Here is a 12,316-nt window from a genome sequence, read left to right on the forward strand (position 1 = left end):
GTTTGCAGTAAACATGTCTCAGTGTGGCCATTATAATCTAAGGTAACAAAAGTCATGGCATACCTCTTGATATCGAGTTGGACTTTCCTTTGGCCAGCACAGTGCAAAAACTTGACATGGTGTTGACTCAACAAGTCATTGGAGGTCCCCTGCAGAAATATTGAGCCATGCTGCCTCTATAGCTGTCCATAATTTCGAAAGTGTTGCCGGTGCAGAATTTTGTGCATGAACGGACCTCTTGATTATGTACCATGAATCTAAATCTACATCTACATCTGTGCTATCCAAATCACTGTGAGTTGCATGGCAGAGGGTACATCCTGCTATAGCAGTTATTAGGATTTCTTCCCATTCCATGCACATATGGAGTGCGGGAAGAATGATTGATTGAATGCCTTTGTGCATGCTGTTGTTCGATGGGCTTTATGTTGGACGATCTGGGTGGCCAAATCATTCACTCAAATTGTCCATAATCATCTTCAAACCAATCGTGAACAATTGTAATGCAGTGACATATTTAGGAACATGAAGTTCATGAATGGCTGCACATGGCCTCCAAGTAGCCAAACATAACCATTTCCAGCAAATGATCAGTTCAGTTGGACAAGAGTGCCCAGTCCACTCCCTGTAAACAAAGCCCACACCATTATGAAGCCACCTGTAGCTTGCACAGTGCCTTGTTGGCAACTTAGGTCCATGGCTTCATGGGGTATCTGCCACACTTGAACTCTACCATCAGCTCTTAACAAATGAAAGTGGTACTCATCTTACCAGACCATGGTTTTCCGGTCGTCTAGTGTCCAACTGATGTGGTCATGGGCCCAAGAGAGGCGCTGCAGCCAATTTCTTACTGTTAGCAAAGGCACTTGCATCGGTCGTCTGTTACCATAGCCCATTAACACCAAATTTCACCGCAATATCCTATCAGATACATTCGCTGTATGTCCCTCATTGATTTCTGCAGTTATTTCACGCATTGTTGCTTGTTGTTAGCACTGACAACTCTACACAAATGCTGCTACTGTCAGTTGTTAAATGAAGGCCATCAGCCACTGCACTGTCCATGGTAAGAGGGAATGCCTGAAATTTGGTATTCACAGCACATTCTTTACGCTATGGATCTCGGAATATAGAATTCCCTAATGATTTCTGAAATGGAATGTCCCATGCGTGTTGCTCTAACTACCATTCCACATTCAAAGTCTGTTAATTCCCATCGTGCAGCCATAATCATGGCGGAATCCTTTCGATATAAATCACCTGATTACAAATGACAGCTCCACCAGTGCATTTCCCTTTTATACCTTTTGTACGTGATACTACCATCATCTGTATATGTGCATATCACTATCCCATGACATTTGTTACCTCAGTGTGTAGACAGCTTATGACATTCTGTGTGAAGTTACATAAATACTTTGCTTCAAGGGTTAGATAATAATATTAAGGATGAGGAAAGTTGGCTTGCCATTTTTCTCCTCTAAACTAGCTGCTTTTCTCCAAGCATTCACATACATATATGAAGTTACGTACTGATGTTTCTCATTATTATCAGTTTGATTGGATTAGTATTAGTCACAATTTGTTGTTAGTAGTGTGCAGTGATGCCGTTGCCTGTTAGTGTGTAGCTTGACTCGTTCCACATCCCTGGAGGCTATCCTTTGTGATAGGATTTATGGAACTTGAAGTGTGAATGATTGAATAAATTAATGAATGCTTCATGAACTACATTTATTTTTTCTTTCCTGTTCCATTCGCAAATTGTGCATGAAAGAAATGACTGTTGGTAAGTCCCTGTATGAACTAAACAGTTTAGATTTTACTGAAATGGTTATTTTGTAAGATGTGTGAGAGAGAAGATAAGATATTACGTGACTTTTATTGAAATATGCATTTTTGAAATTCTAACAGTAAACCTCTCTGTGGTGTATAATGTTTCTAGTATGCCATCTGCCCTGGAATTCGACGAACACCTGCAAGGCACACTTGCGCTTGTTGAATCGTCTCATGGTTAAACAAACTTACCTTCTTTGGGCTTTCTGCACAATTCTACATTCTTATTGTCTCAAACTGACAAAAAGTCTCCTTATTCGGTGAATCACATTTCCTTAGGATTCTTCCAGTGACTCTCAGTTCGGTTGTTGATATTTTATGGTCATGATTGTGCCCAGTAATTGATCAGCACTGTAACTTCATTGATATCCATAGCTTGTCATTTTATCTCTTTGTTGTTAACTTCAGCTATTGTTGTCTGATTTCTCTCTTGACCAGAGATTCAGGAAGGCATCCAAACATAATCCATTAAAAAGTATTCGCCATGTTCTCTTCTTTCATCACTATTTTCTAAGAAGGAACCTCTTGTTTTAAATGGTGTATTTTGCACTGAATTAATAACCATGGAGCTGCTGTGAAGCATGATACCAATAAGTAGACTTTACATTTACTGTCATGCAGTTTAACATCTTGTTTCTGTACTAGTCTTTCCTGAGTTTTATGTTGATTTTTGAAAGATGAAAATATTTACTAACATTGTTTTTTGCTTTGAGGTCATTCTGTTGAGAAGTATTATCTACCACACTCGGTACAAATGAGAACAGTGGTACAACGATGGTCTCCTCTCAAACAGGACAATTTGAAAAACTTTTTGCTAGATATAAAACAGCAGATAAATGCTTTCCATCATCGGCAGAACCAGCTACTGGAACTCAAGGTAATATAATTACAGAAGTGAAAACTATCTAGTAATTAATGTTGAGTAACACTTATCAGCAGTGCTTTATTGTAGTTTTAAAAAATTATTATTTTTAAAAGATATTGTTTATGTAAAATAGGATTGGCAGAAACACGTGTACCAAATACACACACTTAGTTACATCATACTGTGTAAAATGAATGTATAGGAATCTAACTGCTTGAAATTGTGTGTGTAATAATATGTTTTAACAGATTTTTGTAACCTTGAATTTTAGTAAGTGTGCAGTATTTAGCAAACAACAAATAAATGTTAAGCTATGTTTATATGCACTACAAAAATTGCACATATCCTGACAATGGTTTCCGGCAACATTGTGATCACATGAACTGCTGCCACATGTACAACAACATTAGCAGCCACTGTTGCGTAGCAGTGTTTGTGACAATACATTTTCGGGCTAAAGTGGGGCTACACTACTATTTCCACAAAATGGACAAATGTGAGCTAGTGAAAGTGATTGTGTCTCTTCTGCATTTACATCACACAGGGATTAAAGTAATAAACGACAATAGAAATGGGTCTTTGTGGATGCATTGTTTTTTTAAGTAAGTTGAATGCTTCATAAAATTTAACTCATGAATTGGTGCTTTTTCAGAATTTTGCCAGAATATCAATATGGTTTTGAATGTCTCAAACAACTGGTCCAAGAATTGTTAAAACTGACACAAATATGAGAGAGTGTATATCAGTTACAAACTGATGGACGATCGCTCTTTTGATTTTAGATTTCAGTTATTCATATGGTCAAGAGGAATGTTCAGTACTAGTCATCGGCTTTCATCAGTGACGTAATGTTAATGGCTGCTGTGATGTCATGTTTTGGTGAGTGTTTTCACAGTTTGGTTGTTGGTTGTTCCCTATGTCTCTGGTCAAAGCCAATGACTAGTATCAAATATACCTCTTTATCTAATTCGTATAGAAGTGTAATGTTCCTCTTTAAAGTGCACTATTCGTCAGTAATCATCTAGATTCCAAAAATTTGCATTGTTTTGGTAGAACAAGAGTTTCGTTCAGGTAAGTTTGAAATAAGTTGATGAATTTTATTTTTCTTCACCAGTACACACCACTGTTTACACTGTAAATTCCTGGTTCAGACAAATTTTCAGATAATATAAAACTTGTGGCATGAAATGCAAAGCATGTGGATGAAGTGTCAATTGCAGTTACACTTTTCCTATGCATCTTTTCTACGTCACATTTGCCATAGGCTTGAAGACTTCGGAATTTTTTGTCTGCTTCATCGAGTGTAATCCCAGGTTCATCGGGAACGTTGTGCCAAGTGTCATTTTTCAGATTGCTGTCTTTTTATACAATGCTTTTGATGTCCCATAGTTCTGATTGTAGATGAATGACATTTTTGAAATTTGTAGATTTCTCATATGTCCATTTCTCCATTGCTTACACATTAAACTTGCTCACAGTGTGCAGTTAACAAGACAGGTGGCTACATGTACACATGAAAACTTTTGAATAAAAGTGAAACGATATTGTTTTCACTCAGACATGACTGCAGTGCTATCTGGGAGAGAAGTAGGAAACAAAGATGAGAGAAGTATGCACAGCAAGGACAAAGATATGCCCTGCGAAATGAAATATTCTCCACCCTTGGTGGACAACACTGGCAATAAATCAGCAACAGACTGCAACATCAGCAATATTGCGTAGACATACAGCAAAATTTTTGTGTATGCAGCCACTTTGTAGCCATGTTGATGGTAAGTTACTGCGGTCAAATATTGCTGTAAAATATGGCCTTTATGTTTTGTGTTTCCTACCTCAAGAAGTGTTCAATAAGTAATGGAACACATTTTTTTCTGAAAACAAGTTGCTTTTGTTCAGGATTCCAGTACACCTTATTATTCCTCACTTTTTCAGCTACTAAACCCTATTTTCCAACATAATCTCTGTGCAATGCGACGGCTTTATATTTACTGGGAGAACCTATATGCCCACATGGTATCATTCCACTTGTCAACATGAGAGCCAACATCTTGCTGCATCAATAACCTCCCCATCATCCATGTACTGCTTCCCATGGAGTGCAACCTTCATTTGGCCAAACATGTGGAAGTTGGAAGGTGTAAGATCCATGCTGTAAGACAGATGAAGAAGAGTTCAATGAGTTTTGTGAGCATCTGCTGGTGTGCAGACTTGTGTGAGGCCTAGCGTTCTTGTGGAGAAGGAGAAGTTCATTTACATTTGTTCCTGAGGGTAGCCCAAAACACTTCAGAGTTGATTTTTGCACCATGAGGGAGGACATCAAGCAGTATAACCCTTTCAGAATCTCAGAAGACTGTCGTCATGACTTTAACAGCTGAGGGTATGTCTTTGAACTTTTTCTTCAGAGAAGAGGAGATGTGGTGCCACTCCATGAAATGCTGTTTTGTTTCCAGTTCAAAGCGATGATGTTTGACAAAAATTGTCATGTTCACCTTTTTAACGCAGAAGCAGTTCTGCACAGATGGTCCTTCGTTGTTCTTTATGGTCTTCCATTAGGTGGAGAGAAACCTAGTGGGCGTATGCCTTTGATTACCCCAATTGGTGAATGAGTTTGTCAGCATTAGCAGCGGACACACCAGTTGTGCAGCAAGATATTTGATTGTGATTCGTCAGTCACATCCAATGTGAGTATCCACATGTGCCAACATTGCAGGGGGCACGGGAGGTTGGACAAGATTGCGCTACCTTGTTGCAGTAATGGCAGATACCTCGCCCAACAATTCACTGCGCTTTTGTTCACTGCCAGGTCTCCATAGACAGTCTGCAAATCCCTTTGAATATTTGTGATGTTCTGGTTGTCTGCCTAAAGAAACTCAATGACAGCTCTCTGCTTGGAATGTGCCTTCATTACAGATGCCATTTTGAAGGCTATGTATAGCGCTGCCACCTATAGGGGCTGAAGCAGGAATATTCATGATGTCCCACAAGAAATATTGCATTTTTTGAACCAAAATTGGCTGAGGAAAAAAAATGTGGTATGTTACTTATTGAACACCCCTCGTACATCCGCACAAAAGGTCAGGCATAGAAGAGAGATCAGAGTAATGGTGCAGAAAAAGAAAGTGGGATAAGTGGCTATAAATTTTCAATTACAAGAACCCGGAGAGCAGTGAGGACTATAAAAGAAGGTAAAGGTGTTACCAAATCCTACTAAAAGAGACGTTAAGAAAAGTGCAATTTAAAGTAGCAGACTGTGAAAACTGTATGTATTTTTACTGCAGTCACATAGATTGGCATTATCAATGAAAATAATCAATTTTTGAAAATATACTGGATAGACAAAAAGGGCAGCTTTTTGGAACTGCCCCCATTTTCTACACCTCACCAGTCCTTTTTCTTCACCCCTTTCCCTTCCCCTTCAATCCTTCTGCCAGAAAAAGGAGCCGAAAGCTTGTAAATTTCAGTATATTTATATGCGTGTTCTCCTGCTACCACTGGGTGTGTAGATTTTTTTTTTTTTTTTTTTTAATCTACTCAATTACGTTATAGATAGTGTGGGAATTAGTAAAGACCAGTGGCAGGAATAACAAAACTAAGAAAATAAGAATGCAGGTAAATTACTATGAACAGCATAGTGAATGCGTTATCATATCGAAGATAGATGCTAGCAGCCACCCTAGTAATACAGGTTTTCATGCCAATTAGCTCCGAAGATGATAAAGAGACTGAAACAGTGATAGGAAATTATTCAGATACATAAAGAAGATGAAAATTTAAGTTTCATGTTGTTGTTGTTGTTATGGTCTTCAGTCCTGAGACTGGTTTGATGCAGCTCTCCATGCTACTATATCCTGTGCAAGCTTCATCTCCCAGTACCTACTGCAACCTACATCCTTCTGAATCTGCTTGGTGTATTCATCTCTTGGTCTCCCTCTATGATTTTTACCCTCCACGCTGCCTTCCAATACTAAATTGGTGATCCCTTGATGCCTCAGAACGTGTCCAACCGATCCCTTCTTCTAGTCAAGTTGTGCCACAAACTTCTCTTCTCCCCAATCCTATTCAACACCTCCTCATTAGTTATATGATCTACCCATCAAATCTTCAGCATTCTTCTGTAGCACCATATTTCGAAAACTTCTATTCTCTTCTTGTCTAAACTACTTATCGTCCATGTTTCACTTCCATACAGGGCTACACTCCATACAAATATTTTCAGAAACGACTTCCTGACACATAAATCTATACTCGATGTTAACAAATTTCTCTTCTTCAGAAACGCTTTCCTTCCCATTGCCAGTCTGCATTTTATATCCTCTCTACTTCGACCATCGTCAGTTATTTTGCTCCCCAAATAGCAAAACTCCTTTACTACTTTAAGTGTCTCATTTCCTAATCTAATACCCTCAACATCACCCGACTTAATTTGACTACATTCCATCATCCTCGTTTTGCTTTTGTTGATGTTCATCTTATATCCTCTCTTCAAGACACTATCCATTCCGTTCAACTGCTCTTACAAGTCCTTTGCTGTCTCTGACAGAATTACAATGTCACTGGCGAACCTCAAAGTTTTTATTTCTTATCCAAGGATTTTAATACCTACTCCGAATTTTTCTTTTGTTTCCTTCACTGCTTGCTCAGTATGCAGATTGAATAACATTGGGGAGAGGCTACAACCCTGTCTCACTCCCTTCCCAACCACTGCTTCCCTTTCATGCCCCTCAACTCTTATAACTGCCATGTGGTTACTATACAAATTGTAAATAGCCTTTCACTCCCTATATTTTACCCCTGCCACCTTCAGAATTTGAAAGAGAGTATTCCAGTCAACATTGTCAAAAGCTTTCTCTAAGTCTACAAATGCTAGAAACGTAGGTTTGCCTTTCCTTAATCTAGCTTCTAAGATAAGCCGTAGGGTCAGTATTGCCTCACGTGTTCCAATATTTCTACGGAATCCAAACTGATCTTCCCCAAGGTCGGCTTCTACTAGTTTTTCCATTCGTCTGTAAAGAATTCGCGTTAGTATTTTGCAGCCGTGACTTATTAAACTGATAGTTTGGTAATTTTCACATCTGTCAACACCTGCTTTCTTTGGGATTGGAATTATTATATTCTTCTTGAAGTCTGAAGGTATTTCGCCTGTCTCATACATCTTGCTCACCAGATGGTAGAGTTTTGTCAGGACTGGCTCTCCCAAGGCAGTCAGTAGTTCTAATGGAATGTTGTCTACTCCCGGGGCCTTATTTCGACTCAGGTCTTTCAGTGCTCTGTCAAACTCTTCACGCAGTATCGTATCTCCCATTTCATCTTCATCTACATCCTCTTCCATTTCCATAATATTGTCCTCAAGTACATCACCCTTGTATAGACCCTCTATATACTCCTTCCACCTTTCTGCTTTCCCTTCTGTGCTTAGAACTGGGTTTCCATCTGAGCTCTTGATATTCATACAAGTGATTCTCTTTTCTCCAAAGGTCTCTTTAATTTTCCTGTAGGCAGTATCTATCTTACCCCTAGTGAGATAAGCCTCTACATGCTTACATTTATCCTCTAGCCATCGTAACTGCCGTCTGCTTCACGTCTGCTGTGCAGCGAGCTACTTTAATTTAAGTATTAACTGTATTTCTCTTACTTGTCACTTCTTCTTCCGTGTGTATTTGCTTTTAGGAAGCTTTAATTGTCTGGTGCTATTAATAGTGTTCCATAGATTTTGTGTTTGTTTTGAATACAGTCAGAGAGAGTCCCTTTAGTCAGCCATAGTCAGTGTCAGTGTCGTCGTAACTGCCGTCTGCTTCACGTCTGCTGTGCAGCGAGTTACCTTAATTTAAGTATTAACTGTATTTTTCTTACTTGTCACTTCTTCCGTGTGTATTTGCTTTTAGGAAGCTTTAATTGTCTGGTGCTATTAATAGTGTTCCATAGATTTCGTGTTTGTTTTGAATACAGTCAGAGTGAGTCCCTTTAGTCAACCATAGTGCCAGTAGTGCTAGTGTTTGTTTTCAATACAGTCCAGAGACAGGTAGTGCAATTTTCATTGTTTTCTACAAGAAGTGGCTAGCAACCCCAGTTTAGTGTTAAAACAGCCGCCTTTAGTGAATTAGCAGTCTAGTTAAAGGTTGAACAACTCTCTTCAGTAAATTGATTCCTTAGGATGGATAGGATGTGTGACTGCTGTGTACGGACGCAGGAGGAGCTGGCCACTGTTCGCGAACAGCTGAGCGTGTTAATGGCCGCGGTCAGCCGTCTTCAGGCTGCTGCCTCGGAGTGTAGCGGCAGTGGGGAGTCTGGTGCGTCGCAGGGTACACCCCAGGTGTTACATGCTTCACACACTGTCCCTGCTGTCGAGACATCTTCGCGGGTACCGGGCGCGGTTGGGCCACCCTCTCCCCAAGGGGAGTGGCGGGTTCAGCGGCGTTCGCGGCGCACGAGGTGGAGGGTCAATGTGGAGGCTGGCCGTGTGGCATCGCCCGCTCTGCCTGTGAGTGGACATGTGGCTGCTCCTTCAGCAAGGTCCGAGCAGGCACACGGGGGGAGGAGTTTATTAGTTATTGGGAGCTCCAACGTTAGGCGGGTGATGGAGCCCCTTAGGGAAATAGCGGGAAGGTCGGGGAAGAAGGCCAGTGTTCACTCTGTCTGCTTGCCGGGGGGCCTCATCCGAGATGTGAAGGAGGCCCTACCGGCGGCGATAGAGAGCACTGGGTGCACCCGACTGCAAATTGTTGCTCATGTCGGCACCAATGACTCCTGCCGTCTGGGTTCAGAGGTCATCCTCAGTTCGTACAGGCGGTTGGCGGAATTGGTGAAGGCGGAAAGCCTCGCTCGCGGGGTGGAATCAGAGCTAACAATTTGTAGTATCGTTCCCAGAACCGATCGCGGTCCTCTGGTTTGGAGCCGAGTGGAAGGCTTAAACCAGAGGCTCAGACGATTCTGGGGTGCAAATTTCTCGACCTCCACTATCGGGTGGAGAAATTTAGGGTCCCCCTGAATAGGTCAGGCGTGCACTACACGCCGGAAGCGGCTACAAGGGTAGCGGAGTACGTGTGGAGTGCACATGGGGGTTTTTTAGGTTAGAGAATCCCCTCCCTAGGCCCGACAAGACGCCTCATGAGACGCGGCGAGGTAGGAGTAGGCAAAATGCAACAGGGAATAACAATATTAATGTGCTAATAGTAAACTGCAGGAGCGTCTATAGAAAGGTCCCAGAACTGCTCTCATTAATAAACGGTCACAATGCCCATATAATACTAGGGACAGAAAGTTGGCTGAAACCAGACGTAAACAGTAATGAAATCCTAAACTCAGATTGGAATGTATACCGTAGAGACAGGCTGAACAGTGAAGGGGGAGGCGTGTTTATAGCGATAAGAAGTGCAATAGTATCTAAGGAAATTGACGGAGATCCGAAATGTGAAATGATTTGGGTGAAGGTCACGGTTAAAGCAGGCTCAGACATGGTAATTGGATGTCTCTATAGGCCCCCTGGCTCAACAGCTGTTGTGGCTGAGCACCTGAAGGATAATTTGGAAAATATTTCGAGTAGATTTCCCCACCATGTTATAGTTCTGGGTGGAGATTTTAATTTGCCAGATATAGACTGGGAGACTCAAATGTTCATAACGGGTGGCAGGGACAAAGAATCCTGTGAAATTTTTTTAAGTGCTTTATCTGAAAACTACCTTGAGCAGTTAAACAGAGAACCGACTCGTGGGGATAACATATTAGACCTTCTGGTGACAAACAGACCCGAACTATTTGAAAAAGTTAACGCAGAACAGGGAATCAGCGATCATAAAGCGGTTACGGCATCAATGATTTCAGCCGTAAATAGGAATATTAAAAAGGGTAGGAAGATTTTTCTGTTTAGAAAAAGTGACAAAAAGCAGATTTCAGAGTACCTGTTGGCTCAAAACAAAAGTTTTGTCTCAAGTACAGATAGTGTTGAGGATCAGTGGACAAAGTTCAAAACCGTCGTACATTATGCGTTAGATGAGTATGTGCCAAGCAAGATCGTAAGAGATGGAAAAGAGCCACAGTGGTACAACAACCGAGTTAGAAAACTGCTGCGGAAGCAAAGGGAACTTCACAGCAAACATAAACATAGCCAAAGCCTTGCAGACAAACAAAAATTACGCGAAGCGAAATGTAGTATGAGGAGGGCTATGCGAGAGGCGTTCAATGAATTCGAAAGTAAAGTTCTATGTACTGACTTGGCAGAAAATCCTAAGAAATTTTGGTCTTATGTCAAAGCGGTAGGTGGATCAAAACAAAATGTCCAGACACTCTGTGACCAAAATGGTACTGAAACAGAGGATGACAGAATAAAGGCCGAAATACTAAATGTCTTTTTCCAAAGTTGTTTCACAGAGGAAGATTGCACTGTAGTTCCTTCTCTAGATTGTCGCACAGATGACAAAATGGTAGATATCGAAATAGACGACAGAGGGATAGAGAAACAATTAAAATCGCTCAAAAGAGGAAAGGCCTCTGGACCTGATGGGATACCAGTTCAATTTTACACAGAGTACGCGAAGGAACTTGCCCCCCTTCTTGCAGCGGTGTACCGTAGGTCTCTAGAAGAGCGTAGCGTTCCAAAGGATTGGAAAAGGGCACAGGTCATCCCCGTTTTCAAGAAGGGACGTCGAACAGATGTGCAGAACTATAGACCTATATCTCTAACGTCGATCAGTTGCAGAATTTTGGAACACGTATTGTGTTCGAGTATAATGACTTTTCTGGAGACTAGAAATCTACTCTGTAGGAATCAGCATGGGCTTCAAATAAGACGGTCATGTGAAACCCAGCTCGCGCTATTCGTCCACGAGACTCAAAGGGCCATAGACACGGGTTCACAGGTAGATGCCGTGTTTCTTGACTTCCGCAAGGTGTTCGATACAGTTACCCACAGTTGTTTAATGAACAAAGTAAGAGCATATGGACTATCAGACCAATTGTGTGATTGGATTGAGGAGTTCCTAGATAACAGGACGCAGCATGTTATTCTCAATGGAGAGAAGTCTTCCGAAGTAAGAGTGATTTCAGGTGTGCCGCAGGGGAGTGTCATAGGACCGTTGCTATTCACAATATACATAAATGACCTGGTGGATGACATCGGAAGTTCACTGAGGCTTTTTGCAGATGATGCTGTGGTGTACCGAGAGGTTGTAACAATGGAAAATTGTACTGAAATGCAGGAGGATCTGCAGCGAATTGACGCATGGTGCAGGGAATGGCAATTGAATCTCAATGTAGACAAGTGTAATGTGCTGCGAATATACAGAAAGATAGATCCTTTATCATTTAGCTACAAAATAGCAGGTCAGCAACTGGAAGCAGTTAATACCATAAATTATCTGGGAGTACGCATTAGGAGTGATTTAAAATGGAATGATCACATAATGTTGATCGTCGGTAAAGCAGATGCCAGACTGAGATTCATTGGAAGAATCCTAAGGAAATGCAATCCGAAAACAAAGGAAGTAGGTTACAGTACGCTTGTTCGCCCACTGCTTGAATACTGCTCAGCAGTGTGGGATCCGTACCAGATAGGGTTGATAGAAGAGATAGAGAAGATCCAACGGAGAGCAGCGCGCTTCGTTACAGGATCATTTAGTAATCGCG

The 12,316-nt window shown here is 41.2% G+C and overlaps 1 protein-coding gene across 1 annotated transcript in view; it reads left to right on the top strand.

Annotated features, from left to right (window-relative positions):
- The window catches only part of LOC126163052 (uncharacterized), a 181,703-nt gene that overhangs the window by 117,278 nt on the left and 52,109 nt on the right, over nucleotides 1-12,316 (top strand). The window contains exon 4 of the mRNA XM_049919944.1: nucleotides 2,547-2,710. Within this exon, the coding sequence (XP_049775901.1) occupies nucleotides 2,547-2,710 (164 nt within the window). The remainder of the gene's footprint in view (nucleotides 1-2,546; nucleotides 2,711-12,316) is intronic.

The sequence above is a fragment of the Schistocerca cancellata genome, chromosome 2, assembly GCF_023864275.1.
Source record: "Schistocerca cancellata isolate TAMUIC-IGC-003103 chromosome 2, iqSchCanc2.1, whole genome shotgun sequence".
Classification (NCBI taxonomy): Eukaryota; Metazoa; Arthropoda; class Insecta; order Orthoptera; family Acrididae; genus Schistocerca; species Schistocerca cancellata.